Source organism: Sphaerodactylus townsendi, linkage group LG02, assembly GCF_021028975.2.
Source record: "Sphaerodactylus townsendi isolate TG3544 linkage group LG02, MPM_Stown_v2.3, whole genome shotgun sequence".
In the NCBI taxonomy this organism is placed as follows: domain Eukaryota; kingdom Metazoa; phylum Chordata; class Lepidosauria; order Squamata; family Sphaerodactylidae; genus Sphaerodactylus; species Sphaerodactylus townsendi.
The window spans coordinates 129,982,668-130,003,452 of record NC_059426.1 but is presented as its reverse complement, the minus strand read 5'-3'; the positions used below and the strand labels follow the sequence as shown (position 1 = coordinate 130,003,452).

Below are 20,785 nucleotides of genomic sequence, written 5' to 3'. Positions count from 1 at the left end.
TGCCTGCATCGGTGGCTGGCATCTTAAGAGCTGTATCACAGAGGGAAGCCTGTTACACACTGTTACACACAGAGACTTCTGTCTGTGATACACCTCTGAAGATGCCAGTCACAGATGCAGGTGAAATGTTAGGAACAAGATCCACCAGACCACGACCACACAGCCCAGTAAACCCACCAGAACCAGTTGAATCTGGCCATGAAAGCCTTCAATAAACCAGTTGTTAAATTATTTGAATCCCACCACCAGAACCAGTTGTTAAATTAGTTGAATCCCACCACTGCTAACAACTCATTGCAGAGCAGATGGTTGGGTGTGCATGGCGCCACTCCAGTGCTGCCTTGCCCCTCCAAAGGGTTTTCTGAAGTGCATGATGCCTGAAAGGGTCAACACAACCCATCCCCAGAACTCTCTTATAAGGGAGAATAGAGATACATCATGAAAAATGTGGCATATCTCTGCTGGTGCTTCCACCAGAGCACTGGACCTGGCCAGGCACTGGAGGCTGACTAAGGTCATTGGATTAAAGGCCAATCCTTCAACTTAGACAGGTATTTAGAGTATGTACAGAAATTTTATTTGGGCTTCATTTATTTTGTTCATTAATTATTTCATTTGCTTTCTTTACATCATATTTGGATTTTTTTTACTCTATTTAATATTCATTTATATTTATTTCAATGGGAAAACACATTCCCACCAGCAACATTTTAATTTTTGACCCATTTGGTGTCACAATTGGTGACAAATTTCAAATAGGTAGAAAGCACCACCATGCACAATACATTGCATGCTGTAATGTTTTTATCTCCATCAACTGATTATTATCAAACAAATGTCTAACAATAATTGTCAGAGAAGAAAGCTTATTCATTTAAGAGGCAATGAAAACTCTCACTTGAAGAGGGACATTTGTATTCTGCCCTTTACTAGGATCTTCAAGAGACCAACAGGAAAAGATCTATTTCAAACAAAAACAGCAACCCACAGAAGTGAATTTAACCTCCCCTTTATCTTGCTGTGCTTGATTTTTGTCCCAGTTCTACTAATTTTGGGTATCAGAACCTGATCAGGAGAAAAGCACTTCAACCCTGGCTTCAGGCTTGAAAGGTTTGTCTTCCTTTGCCCCTGTACACTAGTTTACATTCAAACTGCACATTCTTTACATGTCAATGGAAGATTAACCATTCCTTCCCCCTACTATTAACAGCTTCCAAGGGGTACTGAGTAGGGGGCAAATATTGCTATTTAGTGCTTTTATGTGAGATTAAAGATCCTGAATCAGTGTTTTCTTTGCATATATTAAAAGAGCCATCTTTGTTACTGATAGCTGAAAACTTTGTACTGAAAACTTTGTACTGAGAAACCTTAATGATTATGATCCTGTTCAAAGTGACTATCAACAAACTCTTTTGGTTGGATGTCCCTATCAGACACACATCGGTTCCCCATTCCCTCATTCTTCATGAAATTGAAACAGGCAAAAGAGAATATATAAAGGAAGGATTAACAAACTTCTTTTATTGTATCTGAATGCAAATAAATTTTCTGTTCACTTTAGTTATTATATTCCATGGGTGGCTCCACCATATGGATCAAAACATGTTTAAGGGTACCACCTAGGGCTAAGATGGCACATTGTTCAAATCTAGGGAGACTTCCATACAGAAAAATACAACATCTTTTTTAAAAATGGGGGAGACCTCAAAAAATGCAACTGATGCCTGAACAAAAGCAGACATCATAAGTTTAACAAATCGAATGAGGTCCATGACCTTGCAAGACCCCTCACAAGTTCTGTCAGTATTTAGAATTTCCTAAACAACCACAATGTCATTGCCAAGGCTCCCAGTCTTGCATACAGTTTCACTGAATTTGCTGAAAACTGAAAGATCTTCCAAAAATACTGGACAAAATAATATTCACATAGTGCTTTGGAAGGGGCCCCAATCCCTTTAGCAAATTCCACATGAATCTGAAAAGTGTTACATAGGGTTGCTCAGACAAATCAAAAGGACATTGGAGATCTTGAGGTAGTCCTGTGAGATCTCAACAGCTGTTAGAGTATGATCTTGTGAGACTACCAGCCCAATCCAGGTGTGTGTGGGGGGGGACAATTCCTCTCTGGAATTGGTGCACCCCTGTGCAGGCATGAGTGCCTATTCTGCTGGTGCAAGGAACAAATGTGTGGGTGCCATGCAGCTTTGTGGTGTCCTACCTGGAAGCAGCTGCCAAAGTCCAGACCCTTCAGTGCAAAAAAGCTGCATTGACATGGCCGGGGGCAAGCCAGAAGGTGGGGCTGATATTAGTCAGCTTCCACATGCCCTCCCAGCCCCCTTGTGCTGGTGGAGCCAGCTTGGAGTTACGCTATATTTTCCCTGGCATATCTCCACTTTCCCCTACCAGGGATTCCAAATGGGGGATTTTTTGTTTTTTACATTTTGGGCTTCCTACGCTGTGGCAGTGAACGGGCACTGTGCACACCTGCCAGCCCAGTGAGGATTGGGCAGTATGTCACAATATCTCTAATGTCATGTTGGATTTCTTAAACAACTTCTGAAAAATTTTTGAGGGTTCTTTTCTCACTTAGAATTTACTTTTAAATTTGCTGAAAAGCAAGGTTCCTTTCACAAAGCACTGACTATATCTTGAATTGAGAACACAGAGGCCATTTCCGCACGGCGTCGATGGGGGTTGGGTCGGCGCATTCCACGCCGACCCAACCCCCCTGGGACCGTTCGCACAAACGGTCCCAGAAACAGCCGGGAAGACGGCGCCGCGGAGCGCCGTCGCCCGGCCGACCCGGCGTGTCTCTGGCCGTCCGGCACGTCGCCGAGGCCTGGAGACATGCCCCCCCCGCCCCTGTGCGACTGCTCCAGCGTCGCAGGGCAGGGGGGCATGTCCCCAGGCCTCAGCAACGCGCCGGATGGCCGAAGACAAGGTAAGTGAATGCGGGAAGGGCGCCTTGGAGTCGCTGCCATTCACACGGCAACAGCTCCAAGCCGCCGTTTTCCGAAAACCTCACTTCCTGAACGAGGTCAGAAAACGGCGCCTTTGTGCCGGTCAGGTGGTGCGAGGGCGGCGCGGCTGCAAAGCAGCTGCGCCCCCTGTGCGAATGGCTCCCTGGGGACGGCGTTTTTGCTGTCCCCAGGGTGCCATATACCGCCCATGCGGAAAGGGCCTTAGAAAGGGTAGCGTTTGTTCCTAGCATCATCATCGTCTTCTTGACTTTTATCCCTTGGAAACTGATTTCTAAATATAAGGTATATCAAACATTGCGATTCAGCATTATTTCAATGAGTATGTCTAGTATGGCTATTTTGTTTACCTTAGAATATATTTAATGTTTAAAATGAGGCAGGAGACATTTTATATTTAGAGTTCTTTGGAATTGCTTTTTTTGATCAGTCAGTTTAAGATATTTCACTGTTATGATATATTTCATTAATTACTTTCCAAAAATATCTGCTGTGCTACCACTTTGGCCTTTGGTACAAGGCTAAAGATAATCTACATATGTACCCAAATCACATTTTTAAACATTTTTTAGCAGTTTTAGCATTTTCAACTTAGATCAGTCATCGAAGCGAGTACTTCAGAAATTACCTTGCTGATTACCTGGACTTTCTGATAATACATGGCGTTAATTCTTAAATTTTGAATATGGCATAGGTATTCAAATGTTCGGGCTGACTCAATAGCTACAAATCTTGGCTTAAGGAGGACACGCACACTGATCTCTGTGAGTGAAGGAACAGCTAATTGGGAGTTAGATTCAGTGTGATTATCAGCTTGTTTATGATAAGGGAGTACTCTTTTGAATGGCACTGTAAATTCATCCCTGATTGTGGTGCTAAAGCAGAGCTCATTTCCCACCTCCTGCTTAGATATGAGGGCCTGACTGCTATTTCTCAAGCAGATGACAGGGTAATGCTATGATAGGCCTAAGTCTCAGAGAACTGAATCAATTGTATCATCTTTTCCTATGGCAGGAAGCATGGGTTTCAAATGTTTATTGCTACAGGAATGAATGTTAGCAATTCTCCCACTGTCATTAGGAACATTAGACTGACCCAATTAATATGAAAAGGCTTCTATGCTGCTGGAACGGACCAAACTACAGATACAGGCATTTGCACAACCTGTTCGTGATTATGGGCCATAAGGACACAAAGATTGCATAGACATTTGTGGACCATCTGAATTCTAAGCCAGAAAGGGAAGGGGGGAGGGAGAGGTGAAAAGAAAAAGAATGACATTAACTGACTGTCGTGGGTCATGTTTTTTAATCCAGAGTATTGGACATGTAACACAGCAACAAGAGCTGATCATTTTGTTTAATCACCTTTTGGATGTTTGCCAGATGTTCTCTATTGAGAGTGCCGCAAACAGAGAGAGATGAACTGCGTCTAACACGCCACTAGAGCTTTCCCGTAAATGTCTGAGAACTGAATCCAACAAGAATTTAGTCTTGGAGCAGAAAGGGATACATTTAAAAACTATGTGCATTAACTATACTTTTCCCCATAGAATCCTGACTTGGCATGAATAATTTACCCACTCTTATGCTAATGGGATCATGAAAGTATCCCTCTGTCTTTAGTGCAGCTATTCTCAGCTTTCAGTAATTACCCCACCCAGTGAAAATAACATGGCCTCTGCATTTGAACGGCCTACTACTACCTGGCAATTAGAAAGATCATGGCTGACAGTGGAATGGTCCAAAAATGGACAGAACCCAAGTAGCCTGAGGGAAGGTTTTGGGGAAAGAAGTCCCATTATCAACATTTCTTCAGTTGCTTAGGATCAGCACAATACAGGAAGAAACAGCTTCTCTCGCTTTTTAAAGAGCATTTTAATTCATTGACAATGCACTGTTCGTGACAAAATTCTCATTATTAGAGCTTTAAGGTTTCAGATAAAAGTTTCAGTGCATAAAATCTCCATAGTCTTATTTAATATGACAAAGAAAAACTCCTGAATACAAACTTGGTGGTTCTTAGAATACAATCAAATGATCTAATACTCCAGCATCTGAGGGTTTCTTTAAGGTTAGAAAATTAGTCTATTATAAAAACCTAGTCTTTGACCTCTGTCCACGACACTACATGCTAGGTAGTTCACTGTGTAAAAAATATCAGGCTGAAACATCTGGGAAAGAAAGCTATGAAACAGCAGGGTACGTGGCTGGTTTATTGTTTATCTTTTGTTTATGAGGCAGTATTCAAGTTTAATTACTACTCTAAATTAAACCCTAACAGGCATCAAGAGACATCCCTTCACTCAAGTTAATTTTTTTTTAAAATCCAGGGACTCTAATCCTAACTTTAACATTTTCAAATAATTTAACATATTACTTAGATACTAGTAACTCTGGAAAACATTTTTAAACAGATGCATGCCAAGTCTGAGAATACTGAACCATGGAAGCGGTCATATTCTAACTGGAACATACTACTATAATTAGACAAATGCAAAAGTGTCAAACAGTATTGGGCACAAGGGGCAAATTAAACATGTTGGAAGATGGCCCTTGTATTCAGAAACAAAAATGCCAATGATAACATCAAAGATCTTACTAATTGGCCTCTCTTTACTAATATTGTTCAATTATTTCCTTCGAGAAGGCATCTCAAAAAGCCAGGGGAAAAAGAAAGTTCTTTGTGTTCTTTACCCTAACAGTAAGCGACCAGTTTGGATGAACTTAGCTGCAGGAAAAATACAAAGTTAAAAGCAACTTGCAAAAGATTATTCCAGATGGCATCTGTCATATCGTATTTGGAGGTTTTTTAAAGGAAAATCCCGTCTCTGTGAAAACATTCCATTGACAAAGGCTGCATCCGAAATACGAACACAACATATTTGGAACAAATAGTAAATGTCATCTAATAACTTGTATCTTTTTTAATGCCCAATTTTTGGACGAGTGGGTGGAAACTTAAAGGAGTAAGATCTTAAAGTCTTAAAATGTATTATAATATTTTAAGAGCTCACTCACCTCTGAGCTTTAAATTCAATAAAAATTGGGAATCTGCAGTTTTCATCAGTATAATGAATAGAAAACTGTACAATAAATAAAAGAGATTTATTAAAAAAAATCTTAGCCACATTGACTGTTTCATAGAGAGGGACAAACACAGTAAATAATTTTAAAAACCCTAACCCAATATATACTTATTCATGTATGAGGGAATAGGAAAAGTAAGATCGGTGGATAATAAATTGTTAATGTCTTCTGCTCAATTGGGTATGGCAGTTTTATGGTTAATATGCATACAGTGTGTGTAGTGTGAGCTCAGCAGTTACTGGGCCAACTGTCTCAGTATTTCTGGGAATTCTGCCTATTCACAGTGCAGGGATTGTTCAATTGCTGCAAAATGAATTTTACAAAAACGAATTGCAAGGAAAGCCCCATTACAATGATTTTACAGCAAATATGTCAACATCAATTTTTCTCTCACGCATAACTAATGATTAAAACAGCATATTCCATTTGCCTAAGACAATTTATTTGATATTGGCACATCAAAATATTGAAACACAAAGTTATCTTTATACATTTTTATTCATTGCTGCTGAACCCACACTATTGTTCAAACCAGGAAAAACAAGCTTGGCAAGAAATATTTGAACCAAAGCTTTATAAATACTCTACAATTTTGTCAACATCTGAATTATAGAAATAGGGAAAAATGTAAATTTTTGTCAGATTTAAACATGAGTGATCTATCCTGCTAGAAGTACACAAATAACTCCTGTCCACACTAACAGAGATTACTTATGGATATCAAAATAGGGATAGGTACTAAAAATGTAACAGAGAAGAATGAATTAATGAAACTCACTTTACTGCTGTTTTGTTGTGCTGAAAATAAGGCACTTGCCCTGATGCAAAGGGCATTCTGCGAGCACAACTGAATATGGCTTCTGCATATGACCTCCCCTTCAGAATACCTGAACTAAAAAAATACTGTGTGGACCCAGTGGGCTAGGAACAGAGTGGTAATTGCTGGCTCGGGTCCACAGAGGCATCACCTAGCCAAGGAGAAGCAATACCAGCTTTGAAGCACTGATCATCTGTTTGAAGGGAAAGAACTGTATCCAAGCCTCCCTCCCCCCACCCAACAAGTGATCAGCACAGTTAAAGCTGAGTAATAGGCTCCTTCCGCACATGCAGAATAATGCACTTTCAGTCCACTTTCAATGCACTTTGCAGCTATGTGGAATAGCAAAACCCACATGCAAACAATTGTGAAAGTGGACTGAATGTGCATTATTTTGCATGTGCAGAAGCGGCCTATAAACAACTACCTGATTTGAATGTGTGGTTTGACTTAACACTCTAAGCCATTTGTAATAGACTTAATTATAATATGATATTTCTTATACCCTTTTCCACCGAAAGAACTCAGGAGATTTGCAATTAAACCGCCACATCTTCCTGGACCCTGTTTGTAGTAGAATGGTCTCCCAGGGTCCTAACACTTGCCATTTCCCCCCTTTCTGATTTTCTGATAACGTTTATACTGTTATTTAAGAGCTGCTTTCATCCAAATCATTGTTTCCTACACTAGTAAACATAGAACTTTGAAAAAAATAGCATTTATATTGCCCCAGATGGTTAGTAGCAAGATTTACTTTTCAATATTTTTGTGCTTGCCATTTTCCTCCCCATTCAGTAGGCTCCGTGCTGCTGCAAGGAGTAAAATGGTGGGCAAGCTATAGAGAAAAGTAAATCTTGCTACTAGCCATCCAGGGCAATATAAATGCTTTCCCCCAAAAAGTTATGTGTTTACTAGTGCAGGAAATAATGATTTGGATGAAAGTGGTGCTTAAATAACATTATAAACACTATTGGAGAATCTGCACTACTTTAAAATGGGAAGACATGCTGCTGTGACTTCTGCCACAGTGCTCTCAACCGCACTTCTTTCTGTAGAAAAGGGTGTAGACTGATAAAAAAAGTCACAACATTTAGGCCATCTTTTTATACATTTTACCTTCAATCCACAAAATTACAATTTTCTATCAGAAAAGATGTCTTGATAAAAAGTATGACGTCTTGAAATCCATGGCAGAAAATGCACACAACACAGTTTACATAGTGATGTTGGGTTTTTAATAAACTTATTACATTTGGTGAAGACACTTGCTGATGCAGAACTTTTCCCCTTCCATCTTTTCCTGTGCACCCCAAGGCCTCAAAAAAAAAAAGCTGCAAATTTGTATTACCAGTGGACAAAAAACCATACAGCTCAGAGGATGGCTGTGTGGCAGGAAACATGGCTAACTCATCTCCCCCTGTTGCTCTTGTATGAGGAGTCTTGTACTAATGGAAGCGCTACTGGTGCAGGAGGATGACAACAATTCGACCAGTTTTCTCACGTTGCTGCTCCATTTGGGGCTTTCAATCTCTAGAATCAGGTATTTGGAGGTCTTGGAACTGCTAGGGAAAGGGAAATATTGTGTTTCTGTACAACCTTATAGCAGTGGTGGGATTCAGTAGGTTCGCACCACTTCGGCAGAACCGGTTGTTAAAATGGTGCTTGTAAACAAATAGTTGTTAAATTATTTGAATCCCACCACCGGAACCGGTTGTTAAATTAGTTCAACCCCACCACTGCCTTATAGTCATGCTTCATTGAATCCAACTCCAATGGACTGATTGGATTTGAAAAATATATACTCTTTATACACTTTTAATATGATAGCCAGTGAGGTACTGTGATCTGAGTTTGAACTAGGATCTGGGAGAGTCTGGCTTGAACCTCCACTCTGCCATGGAAAGTTGCTGGGTGACCTTGGGCTAGTCACACACATGTAGCTTAACCTCTGTCACAGGGTCATTGTGAGGATAAAATGGAGGAAAACAGAACAATCTAAACTACTTTATGTCACCTTAATGTAGATAAATAAAATTAATAAATTCCTGTATTAATACTGTTGGTGAGATTATGAAAAAAAAGAGTTCCCGGTATCTGTATTTTCAAAGTTGTGCCATTATAACCAGTAAATTTACACAGTCTAACTTTTCCAATATTCATAAATTCAAAGATGTTGCATAGGATATGCATGTGTGATTTCAGTGAATATCTGGGTTAACTTTACCCTGGAACAGATCATTAACATTTCCCAAAGAATACCACTTTGGACAAGCTAGTAGAACTAAACATGAGACTATCAAAAAGCAATGCTGAAAATATTAACTGACATAGACAATGTCATATCAGTGACAAAGGAGCAGCAGTGGCATAGTGGTTAAGAGCAGGTGAATTCTAATCTGGAGGAACCGGGTTTGATTCCCCGCTCTGCTGCCTGAGCTGTGGAGGCTTATCTGGGAAAGCCTTTGACAATACATCACTTATCTGGGGAATTCAGATTAGCCTGTGCACTCCCACACACGCCAGCTGGGTGACCTTGGGCTAGTCACAGTTTTTCGGCGCTCTCTCAGCCCCATCTACCTCACAGGGTGTTTGTTGTGAGGGGGGAAGGGCAAGGAGATTATAAGCCTCTTTGAGTCTCCTACAGGAGAGAAAGGGGGGACATAAATCCAAACTCTTCTTTTTCTTCTTCATCTCTTCCATATCAATGGACATGTATCCTTATCAATACACTAACTTTAAATTTAGCCTTAGCAGAGTATGGCCTAGTTCCTGCTACTTTAAATTTTCAGACAATTGTTCTACTGTTTAAGATTCATGCTCTCAGTCTCATACAAAGATACAAGGGACACTGTCATGTATGTGGAAATTATGATAGTGGGAGAATGTCAGAAGTCTCAGAAGGAGAATAAGAAGTACCCCTTGTAAATTCCCTGTCAACTAGAAGTGCCAGCACTGCCTCAGCAAATGCTGAGAGATTTTGAAAGTAGTGCCTACAGACAGTGAAATCTGGGGAAGATGCCTAACACTTCTGGATGATTCTCAAGCAATTTCTCCTGATCTTCATGCTAAAGATCATGGAGACATGGAGAAACTCCTAGAGTGTTATTGTGGAGGTCATTTTTATTGCATGCCTCAATTCCTCAGCAGTGGCGGATTAGGGATGAGTGTGGAGGGGAGGGGGATGTTACTCACTGCAGACAGGCTCAGAGCCAAAATTTCCCAATGGAAGTCACTCAGTATGAATACATAGTTCCAGTGGTGGGGTTCAGCAGGTTCGCACCACTTGGGCATAACCAGTTGCTCAAACACTGCTTGTAAACAACCAGTTAAATTATTTGAATCCCACCACCGGAACTGGTTGTTAAATTATTTGAATCCCACCACTGCATAGTTCCAAAGCAGGAATCTACCCCTTTAAGTACACTATGTATAAGCACTGTAAATCTGAGTCTGATCAAATCATTATGAAAATTTTAAAATTATTCATTCTGGTTTGACATTTGCTGGAACAATTGTCTAAGATGTCAGTCCTCCTAGTAAGCCAGGACTATCTTGTTCCTTTGGCTACCTTTTATCGACTCTTGATACCAGCCATAGATATCTGCTCCAACAGTCTCCATTATCTTTAAGTGAGATTAATCCAGCTATATTTGTTGCTAACTAGACCTACACAGTAACTAGACGCCTTAGGGATTTTCATTCCTATTCACAAAAATCTAGTTAGGCATAGTGATGTGTAGTCCAGCTAATAGAATTAGGAGCATTAGCTGTGTCAGCCTCCTTCTGCATGAGGATTTTCCTTGTTGGATCAAGGCAAATGTAACAAACTTTTGATTTCCCACTTGAGTGAAGCCCTAAATGAGTGAAGCCCACTTGAGTGAAGCCCTTGAAGAATTCAAGCAGAACAACTAGTCAAATTTGCATGGACATTGAAAAGAGAGACTGGTTAAGTGTTTTAAGGGCCCAACCCAAGTAGGGGGGGAATGCCTGTGGGAGCAGCAGAGGGATGCACCAGCACATTTGAGCACCCTGCCAGCATAAGAGGCATCTATGCTTGATGGAAGAGCAAAGACACTGGCGTGCAGGTGCCACACAGCTCCACAGTGGTCACACCCAGAAGTAGCCACCACCTGCAAGCTGTGCTAGCATTAGAGCACACACTAGCACAGCAGGGGACAGGCTGAGGGCATTCCTGGGTGTGGAGCTGACTTCAGTCGACTTCCACTAGCCTTCCAGTCCAGGAACGCTCCCTTTTTTAGCCAGAGACTTATGCCACCAAAAAGTGAGGCATAAGATTGTTTCACCAATAGGGCTATTGGGGCATCAGGAGGATTTTGAAAATTTCTTCCTTTTCATACCACCTAAAGCCCCTTTGGAGGCAGCACTGTACCACCTACACCGAACGCCCAGCTACTGCGGAGAACCCCGATCTGGGCTGTCCATTTGAAAAATTTCCCGGGATTAGATATAAAAATGAATATATAATAGACCATTTATAAAACTCTTATTTCATTAAGCCTTGGTGGTTTTGTAAAGACCACACATTTTAAAATGTTAAATAATACACATTTTATATTTTTCACATACACAATCTGAAATATTTATAAGAGATTGATAAGTATGTGAGAAATAAATCCATCAACCTATCATAGTACCAAAGTTGCTGCCAGTTCAGTGCAATGATTTTTCAATGGCACTTTTTGCTACATTTTATATACAACAAGGAAAATGTAGTATCCCAGAACAGTTACAGATTCTTTCTCCAGACAAACGGCTCAATGATAAAGCTCCACATACCTTTTAATGTGCTGATTAGGGTTTTACACATATACTGTCTGGCAAAGCCCAAGAGTTCCCCCTCTCTCCTCCCCTTCTCTCAGCCCCTTTCCTGCTATCTCTCTTGCCATAACTCAACTAACCCAACAGAACCAGTCAGTTTTAAATTTCAGTTGGGACCCCAGTGACCTGTTAATGAATCTACAGAGAGGAGGAAAAACTCACAGTGTTGAGTTATGCCTGGTGTTGCTAGCTGACTTGAAGTCAGAAATGCTTGAAGCGTTAACGTAATTGCAAGAATGTGAAAAATGAAGCGTTGGGCTCCTGAGCAAAGTGAAAGGTCAAAGCGAGCCTTACACAAAACAAGTCTCTGGAAGATGGCCTCATTAGACCATTAAATCGGCTTCTCCCTTTTTTCTTCCTTTGTAAAATGTTATAGTTTTTCATTTCTATTAATAGGTTTAGTTAACACTCCTTATCTTTAAAAAAACAACAACAAAGAAAGCTGTGCATATTTTCCTTTTGTTTTCACTAACAATAACATCTTCTGACACAAATTTGTCTCAGTGGCTCTGAACTACAATTAAGGTAGTAATTGCTTTAGAGCATACTAATACCTATGTTAGAGTAGCACAATGTTTAGTATAGTTTAGTTTTCTCTTGTATATCCAGGATGACACGCTAAAAACAACACTGAGCCCAGCTAATATAATTAGGATTATCTTTCAGTGAACATTGCCCAAGGGGGTTTAACTCTTCTAGTGCCAGAATTTTAACTGCAAGAGTCAAAATCATCTCCTTCATAGGTAGCAGGATCTGGATCAGATCTGGTAGTAAATTTGTATGCTCTAGGGCAGGAGTCCCTGTCGCATTTTACTACCAACCTGATTACCAAATGTGCCCACATAAACTCTAAATAAAACATGGAGAGATTTGCCCCCTCCACATTTTTCCACAGTATTTCCCAATAACCCACCAATGGATGAATGCAGATTTATCAAAGATAAATATTACTGACTTCCCTCCTCCATGAGCTATGTTATGGAATATTTGTTATCCTTCCAGACTCCTAAACAGAGACCTGGATGTGGAAGAGAAAGCAAAAATACAATCTATGTCGGGGTAGCCAACCTTTACCACCCAAAGAGCCATTTGGACCCGTTTTCCATGACCCTGAAGATCTACCGAGCTGAAGAGGTGGCTCCGCTCCAGTTCGGCCCCTCCACTCACCTTTCCTTCCAGCCCTGGGAGGCAGAGGTGCCAGGCAGAAATACCTCCTCTGCCCAGTGGAGCAGGCAGCCGCCTGCTCTGTGGGGCAGAGGGGGGAAGGTGGCTGTAGCCTGCCTGGTGCCGCAGTATCTCGTGTTGCAGGAGGCAGCGGCACTAGGTAGGGAAACCCCCTCTGCCTGATAGAGCAGGCAGCTGCCTGATCCGTGGGGCAGAGGGGGGATGGCAGCTGCGGCCTGCCCAGTACCGCTGCCTCTCGTGCTGTGGGAGGCAGTGGCACTGGGCAGAGAAACCCCCTCTGCTCGATGAAGCAGGCGGCAAAGGGGGGGATGGCGGAGATGGGATGGCAGAGGGTGGGGCAAAGGGGGATGGCGGCTGCAGGGATGGCAGAGGAGGGATGGTAGCTGTTCTGGAGGGACATGCCCATGCTACCCTTTGACCTCCAGGGCATGTCCCTCCAGAGCATGTCCCTCCAGGGCATGTCCCTCCAGAGCATGTGACCTCCAGGGCATGTCCCTCCAGAGCAATGCTGAATGGAGAGGTGAGTGGAAGGGATGCAAAAAGTGGCGCCCTCACGCACAGAGCTTCCTCCGGTTTGGCCCCTCCACTCATCTCTCCTTCCAGCGCTTCTCTGGAGGGCTGGAAGGACAAGCCCACACTACCCTCTGACCTCCAGGCAATGTGGAGCCACAGTAGAAGGCTGAAAGAGCCGCATGTGGCTCCGGAGCTGCGGGTTGCAGACCCCTGATCTATGTTAACCAAGGGAAAGAGAGAATTCAAGAGCTAGAAATTATCCAGTGTAAGTGTTGTGTATGCACATGTGAGGTTCAGGAAGCAGTAATTCAGATAGCATTTGTTTTTGTTGGAAATTTTAAGTCACAAATATGGAAGTATGAAGAAAATAGTTAAAGCTGGAAGTATAAACTGTGGGTGTTGTGTAATGGGTGTAATTAGATGCAGCTCTGACAAATACCCCCATGTAAATCTCAAAGGTGTTCTACAAATCACATAAATTGAAAAGAGGAAAATTAATGTAGGAATGAAGGAAACAGATGGGGAACTATGTCAGGGACAACTTGTACTTGCTTATTAGAGGGATACTGTGGTGTTTGAGGTAGAACAACTGTTTTATGTATGCAGCCATCCCCGGAAAATTTGGTCTAAGTAGTGGAATCCTAGAGGGACTAGAAGCTATGGAAAACTTTTTATTACGAAATTAGATGATGCCATGAAAGAAGTATAATGCTAACAGCATAACATATCTCTCTGTAGGCGTATGATGTACAGTTCAGGGAGAGAGAGGAAGAAAGAAGTGAGGCAAGCTGGAACAATCCAAAAGAAGCATCCTCATCCTTGTTCCTCTACAGCAGACCCCATGATGGGGGCAGGCTGGCACAGACTCAGGAATGAGGAGGAGGAGTTCCAAAGTGGCTTATAATCACATTCCTCTCCTCACCCACAATAGGTACCTTGTGAGGCATGGGGTGCTGAGAGACTTCTGAGAAAACTGTGACTGGCCCAGGGTTACCCAGCAGGCTACATGTGGAGGAGTGGGGAATCAAATCTGGTTCTCAAGATTAGGATCTGTTGCTCTTAACCACAAATGCATGTATTTCTCTGAAAGGGCTTTGGTTCAATGGATGTTGTTATTTTTTCCATAGCTATTGCAAAATATTTCTCCCTGTAAAGGGAATGCAAAAGGCAAACTCAACAAAAGCCTCCCTTGTCTTGCCATCCTCTCCTGAAGAGGAAACAAGTCCATAACCAACAAGACCTTCACAAGTGTCAAGTGGTAATTTAAATGAGTGTTAATTTTTCAAGTGTGAACTGTTCCTCAGAATATAACTGCTCACCTGGAAAACTGGCTCCTGAAAAGTATGGATGCCAAATATATGGAAGTGGTTGCACTGAATTATCAATGGGAAGGTGATTAACGGGAATAATAAGAAAATACCAACTGGCCACAACAATCTACTTGTGAATATAATGCAAATATTTCTGAGCTGTCTATGGGGTCTGACATAACTGAGTTTTCAAAAACAGTGACATCTTATAAAAGTCTGTTTCTGAGCATTACACACTTCACACTGTTACAGCTGCACCCTCTTGGCCTAATGACTTTAACTATTGGTTCCCAACCTAATATATGTAGCAGAGCATTTGGAGGGGGGGGGTGTACATGGGAAAAAAATTAAAGGTGGAAAAAGGCACAGATATGTGCACCACCCCCAGAAAAAAAGTCTGTGTTGCTTTAAAATTAAGATTAGCTGGACTGAGGGTAGGCACAGGGAAAATCTGCCTGAAAACAAGTTAAGCTTAACTTTAAACCACAGGTCTCTTCTCTCTCTTTCTCTCCCTTTACTCTGTTTTTCTCTCTGTCCCTTTCTCTCTCTCTCCATTTCTCTCCAATTTCCCTTTCTTTCGCTTTCCTCTCTCCTCCTTTTCTCTTTCCTTTTCCCCATTTCTTTCTCTTCCCCCTTTCTCTCTTTCCCCTAGTTTCTCTTTCTTTCTCCCATTTTTCTCTCCCCCCTTCTCTCTCCCCCCCATTTCTCTCTCCACACTTCTCTCACTTCCCCCAGGTTTCTCTTTTTCCCCCTTCTCTCTTTCCCCCATTTCTCTCCCTTCCTCCCCTTTCCTTCTGTATTGGGGATATACTACTGAGTGACAGTATGTGCGAACAATATCTTGGGGTACAGGTGGGCAAGAAATTAAATGTGAGTATCCAGTGTGATGTAGTAACAAAAAAGACTAAAGCACTCTTGAGGTATATCAGTAGGGTGTAGCCAATGGTGAGATTCAGCAGGTTCGTGCCACTTCGGCAGAACCGGTTGTTAAAATGGTGCTTGTAAACAACCAGTTGTTAAATTGTTTGAATCCCACCACCGGAAACAGGTGTTAAATTATTTTAATCCCACCACTGGGCGTAGCATCCCAATCTCAAGAGGCTGGAAGGGCACAGTTTGAAAGACTGCCTTGGACACCATTTTTTGTAGATTTGTCCCTGGGCCTCAGCAGAGGCCCCTTCTATCCAAACATCGGGCTCAGTAATTTATAGTGCAGTACTCCCTCCGATCCTCCATCAGGTTACAAAAATTGAAACTTTTCAGTTCTCTTCCCTCCCCACACCATTTCCCAAGCCCTAGGATCAGGTGATCTCTCCCTCTGCCCTTGCTTTCTAAACCGCACAGGGCTTGAAAATCACCAGTGGGGGAGTGATCCTGCATGCAGGATCGAGCTGTCTCTCCCCCTGCTCTTGCTTTTCAAGCCCCCATCTCTTGCTTTCCAAGCCCCATGGGACCTGGAAAGCATGGGCAAGGGACAGCCCTGCATGGAGATCTCTCTGGCTCTTCCCCCCCCCACCCCCACTGGTAGCAGAAGGAGGGCGATTTTAAAAGTGTGTATGTAATATTCAGCTTTTTGGGCCCAGGTGTATTTGGCTTTTTGAATACACCTGGGATGTTTTTATCGATAAAAGAAAATGCTCAGCTGATATGGCGGGGGGGGGGATTTACCAAGCCTAGCCTATATATACAGTGGTGTCAAGATGTGTTAAGATTCAGTTTTCTCTCCCCATATGCCATGATCTTGGCTAATGTTGTTCAGCCACTTAAGGAGTTCCCTCCTTCAGCTACCTAGCTCCTTAAGTCAATGACAGGCCAGTTTGTGAACAGTTATTTCCCCTCCCTGAACTTGGATGATTCAGCTTGTCAATTAGCATTATCTATTCTAACATTAATCGTTTGTAAGACCAGGGTGTTACACTAAAATATTATTTCCTGGGTAAAGTGAAGATGATCAGAAAAAATGACCCTATCTGAACAAATTTGATGGGAATCCAACATTTCCTGCTGAATCCGAATGGCAACTAGTTAATCTCACCCTATCCATATGATGGAAAAGTGAATCAACTTTAAGAAATAATGTGCTACCAGTCTAATCAGTAAAGATGTTTTGGAGTTGGTGGAAATCCCACCACCGGAACCAGTTGTTAAATTATTTTAATCCCATCACTGGGTGTAGTGATTTAAAGATTCCATGATGGTTTCTCTAACAATATTAGAATATCACATCAGGATCCATTATGCAATGTTTAATTAATATAGCTTTGGGTAGATGTCTGCTCTGTTTAGTTCTTATCTATTCTATAATATCTTTTCTAATTCTATTCTGTTAAATATATTGTGAAAATCAATAAAAATATTTTTTTAAAGAAATAACGTGCTGCTAAGAGTGCAGCCTAGCTTATAAGGCCTCATAAGACCCCCACTGGCTCAGTAACCTCATTGCACTCTTCCATTAATTTGAATGTTAATCGAATGCTACTATACTCCAATAGCAGCCATATCCAATGCTAAATGAAAATTTGTAATGAAAATGAAACCTCTAAATTAAGAATAAAAATGATACATGGATTGTTTTCACATCGAGGATCTGCTGTGGTTTCACATCCATATTGGAGTGTCCATATGATATTGTCCCCTAATCCTCCCCTTTGGGGGGGGGGGTTTCAGTGACATTCCCAAAACTTGGTGTTATATGATCTTTTTAGAAAGATGGTTGAAAAGTAGCTTTCCACTTGTGGCTGGGAAGCACACATTCTTTAAAGTATGACCCACATCAGCACTTTGGTGTTGTTTTTGTCTCAGCTTCAGGTGGTCATTTCTGCTGCCCTCTGGGAGCTTGAGGAGACCTTTTTTAAAAAGATTATTGCTAGATAGCTACAGAATAACAGTATATAATGATATATTGCTTAATGCAGGGGTGGCCAACCTATGGCACTCCAGATGTTCATGGACTACAATTCACAATTGGCCATGTTGGCAGGGGCTGATGGGAATTGTAGTCCATGAACATCTGGAGAACCATAGGTTGGCCACCCCTGGCTTTATGAATTAATTTCTCTGAATTTCCAGTTTTTTCTTTTCTCCATTCTTTTTTGTAAGCCTAGGATTGCCAGCTCCAGGTTGCAAAATACCTGGAAATTTTGGGGATGGAGCCTCAGGGGGGCAGAGTTTGGAGAGAGAAGAGATTTAAGTAGGATATAATGGCCTAGTCTGCCTTCCAACGCAGTAATTTTCTCCAGATAAACTAATCTGTCGTCCAGAGATCAACTGCGATGGGGGGGGGGGGGATCTCCAGCTATCATCCAGAAGTTGGTAATCCAATTCTACATTACTGATACATATAATTCTGCAACGAACAGGGCTAGATATACTCTTTCTGGAATGACAGAAATTCAGATGAACAAGTAGATCATGATAGATCATTTTATCACATTATTATACTCCAGTGATGTAGTAATTTCCAATTTTATTTTATTTTATTTTGATTCCCCAAAGTTCTCTAGTGGTGGTTCTCTCTAATGGCAGCCATGTGGAGCTGAAGTATATTGCAGGGACAAATACTGAGTAGTATTTGGTCCAATATCACTGCATATGCTGAGGCCTTCATAGCAGCAATGAGAACTACATGGCAATGATTTTCCACGTAGAATCATACATGGTCTGGGATCCAAAGTACCCTTTTAGAGGGATGCAGAAGCAGGATTTTTGATTTCCTTTTCCTAATAGTAATTTTTCACGCTGTATGGAAAATTTTTGTGATAAAGCTATCCTGAGTTTCGGGAATAGTTTTTTCAAACCGCAGAAGAGTCTGCTGCAAACTCTATGTACATTTGCTAGCCCCAAAATCTATGCAAAATATGGTATGCCATTTGTTAAACACAGCTATGATGGTTTTGCCTAATGGCTGTTATTAAGACACCATATGGGAGCCCATGGGCATGAAGCAGTAATGCTAATTGCACCTGTCCAACAAAAACAATGGGATTGCAGCTCTTAACTGGGTGCTCAGGGGCTTCACCAAGCATTGCATAGCACCATACTCACATTTGCCAGTGAGCGTTCATAAACAGTAAGCTGCAATCAACCATGGCTCTCTCATGAGTGTATTTTTGTTACCACATGTTACCAAACCTGTCTTATTCACATTTTTATGCATACACTTTAAAAAATCATAATCCTAACACACATACACATATAAGAAAAAGACCTCAAACTCACTGATTTCAAAAGTAATTAATTCTATTAATTTTCCAAGTCTGCAGTTTAGAAAGAGAACTGAACAATCACAGACCATGTAAAGTTCAAAGTTAGCTGTATAGAAGAAGCTTATTTTTGACAAAACCATCAGCATTACTACTCTGACTTAATGATCATGGATTTAACAGCTATTTTATTTTTTAAAAATGTGCAAATCAATCATATAGCTGTGAATCCAGTCCATCACTCATATGAGTTTTAGCAGAAATATGTGAATTTGGAATAATCTAAACTAATGAATAAACGTAGAACCTTTTGTGCCTATAAGGGACAACCACAGCCCTCCCCAAACATCTGAGGTTTTTGGTCTTTATTGAACAGTACTACATATTCTGTTCAATACATTTCTAAACAAAATCCACAACAGTGTAAAACCATAAAGTAACTAAGAAAAGTGTTTTGTGATGTGGTTTAAGTGTCACTCAAAACTTGAAGGCTGTGAAAAATCCAGTTTAAAAATTTGGTGCAGCAATCAGGTATTCAGTAATCTGACATTAACAGATGCATTCTCAGTTTTCTGTCTTGGAAGTAAATCCTGCTTACTAGGAGGCAAAAGGCTACTGAATTCAGTGAAACTTGCTTCCAAATAGCCATATATAAGCCTGTAAACAGTGTTGGGTTACCAGGCACAGGATCTTTGCTTTACATCCTAACCCTAAACACATTACTGGAAAGCAAATCCCATTGACCCTCGACAGGACCTATTTCCAATTAACATTGTTAGGGCAGGAGCATTAGGGGGCAATTCACATGTCATTATTTCAGACTTTATTCTTAAATAAAATTTGCTATGCATTCTAGCCCAGGCAATGATTGCAAGTGATGTTCTTGGTTGAGGTTTAAAACATCTCAACTTTTTTGCTGACAGTATAAATTAAATTTTCTATTTAGAGAACAGCTCAAACTGCTGCATCACAGCTGGGGTGTATGTCTACCAAGATATTTACTTATACCACATAAAAATAAACTGAAGATAACCAAATTTGTAAAGGAATTGGCAGAACTAATCAATTGTTATTGTAAAGCTTGTTTGAAGATTAGATATTTGGCTTTGAAATAATAAAATACAGCTAACTAGATTGAGAAAAGGAAATATGTGTCTCCCCAAGTTACAGCTGATTATACTGCAAGCCTGACATTCTATGTTTACACTAACCCGGCAGATGTACTGATATAATAAAAGACACTGAAGTTATTTTAGTCATGCCTACTTTGCACAGAGAAAGAAAGCTTGACCTTTTACCTTGTTCACTGCTGTTGTCTCCACTCTGGGAAGCGTGGCCCCCACTGGAAGGCCCCGGTGTGCCTGCTGAGTGCGTTGAGGTTGCATCATCATGGTCTCTCCAAGAGGAAGGGTTCTGGTGTCAGAATGTCATATTTTCCACCATAATCATTCCAATAGCAAATCAGGCCAGTCAAAGGCAGGGAGGGTGAGAAAGAGAAAGCCAGGGGAAAAAAAGTAGCCACATTAGAATTGGTTTTAAAAAAAAACCCTCAACTGCAGAGAGAATTTAGAATCAGGGGCATAGTGATATTGCAATCCTGGTAAGATTTACTTAAAAGTAAGGTACATTGAGAGTAGGGTAGTTTACTCCCTAGGTAAAGGCACTCAAAATAGCAGTTTAAAATCTTTTTTGTTGCCTAGAGGAGAAAAACCCAAACCTTGGACTTTTATACATTCTGTAGCACTTTATTTGCTGCACAATCCCAGAGTTACATCTTTCATATTAATTAACTTTAATAAGCTCAGAACTCTATTGAGGATTGCACTGTTAAATACCTAGCATCAAGAAAAAA

General features: G+C 41.1%; 1 protein-coding gene across 13 annotated transcripts in view; it reads right to left on the bottom strand.

Annotated features, from left to right (window-relative positions):
- The window catches only part of MEIS2 (Meis homeobox 2), a 288,920-nt gene that overhangs the window by 248,383 nt on the left and 19,752 nt on the right, over window positions 1–20,785 (bottom strand). For all 13 annotated transcript variants that reach the window (XM_048484320.1, XM_048484323.1, XM_048484324.1 and 10 more), the window contains one exon: window positions 20,232–20,346. In XM_048484320.1, the coding sequence (XP_048340277.1) occupies window positions 20,232–20,346 (115 nt within the window). The remainder of the gene's footprint in view (window positions 1–20,231; window positions 20,347–20,785) is intronic.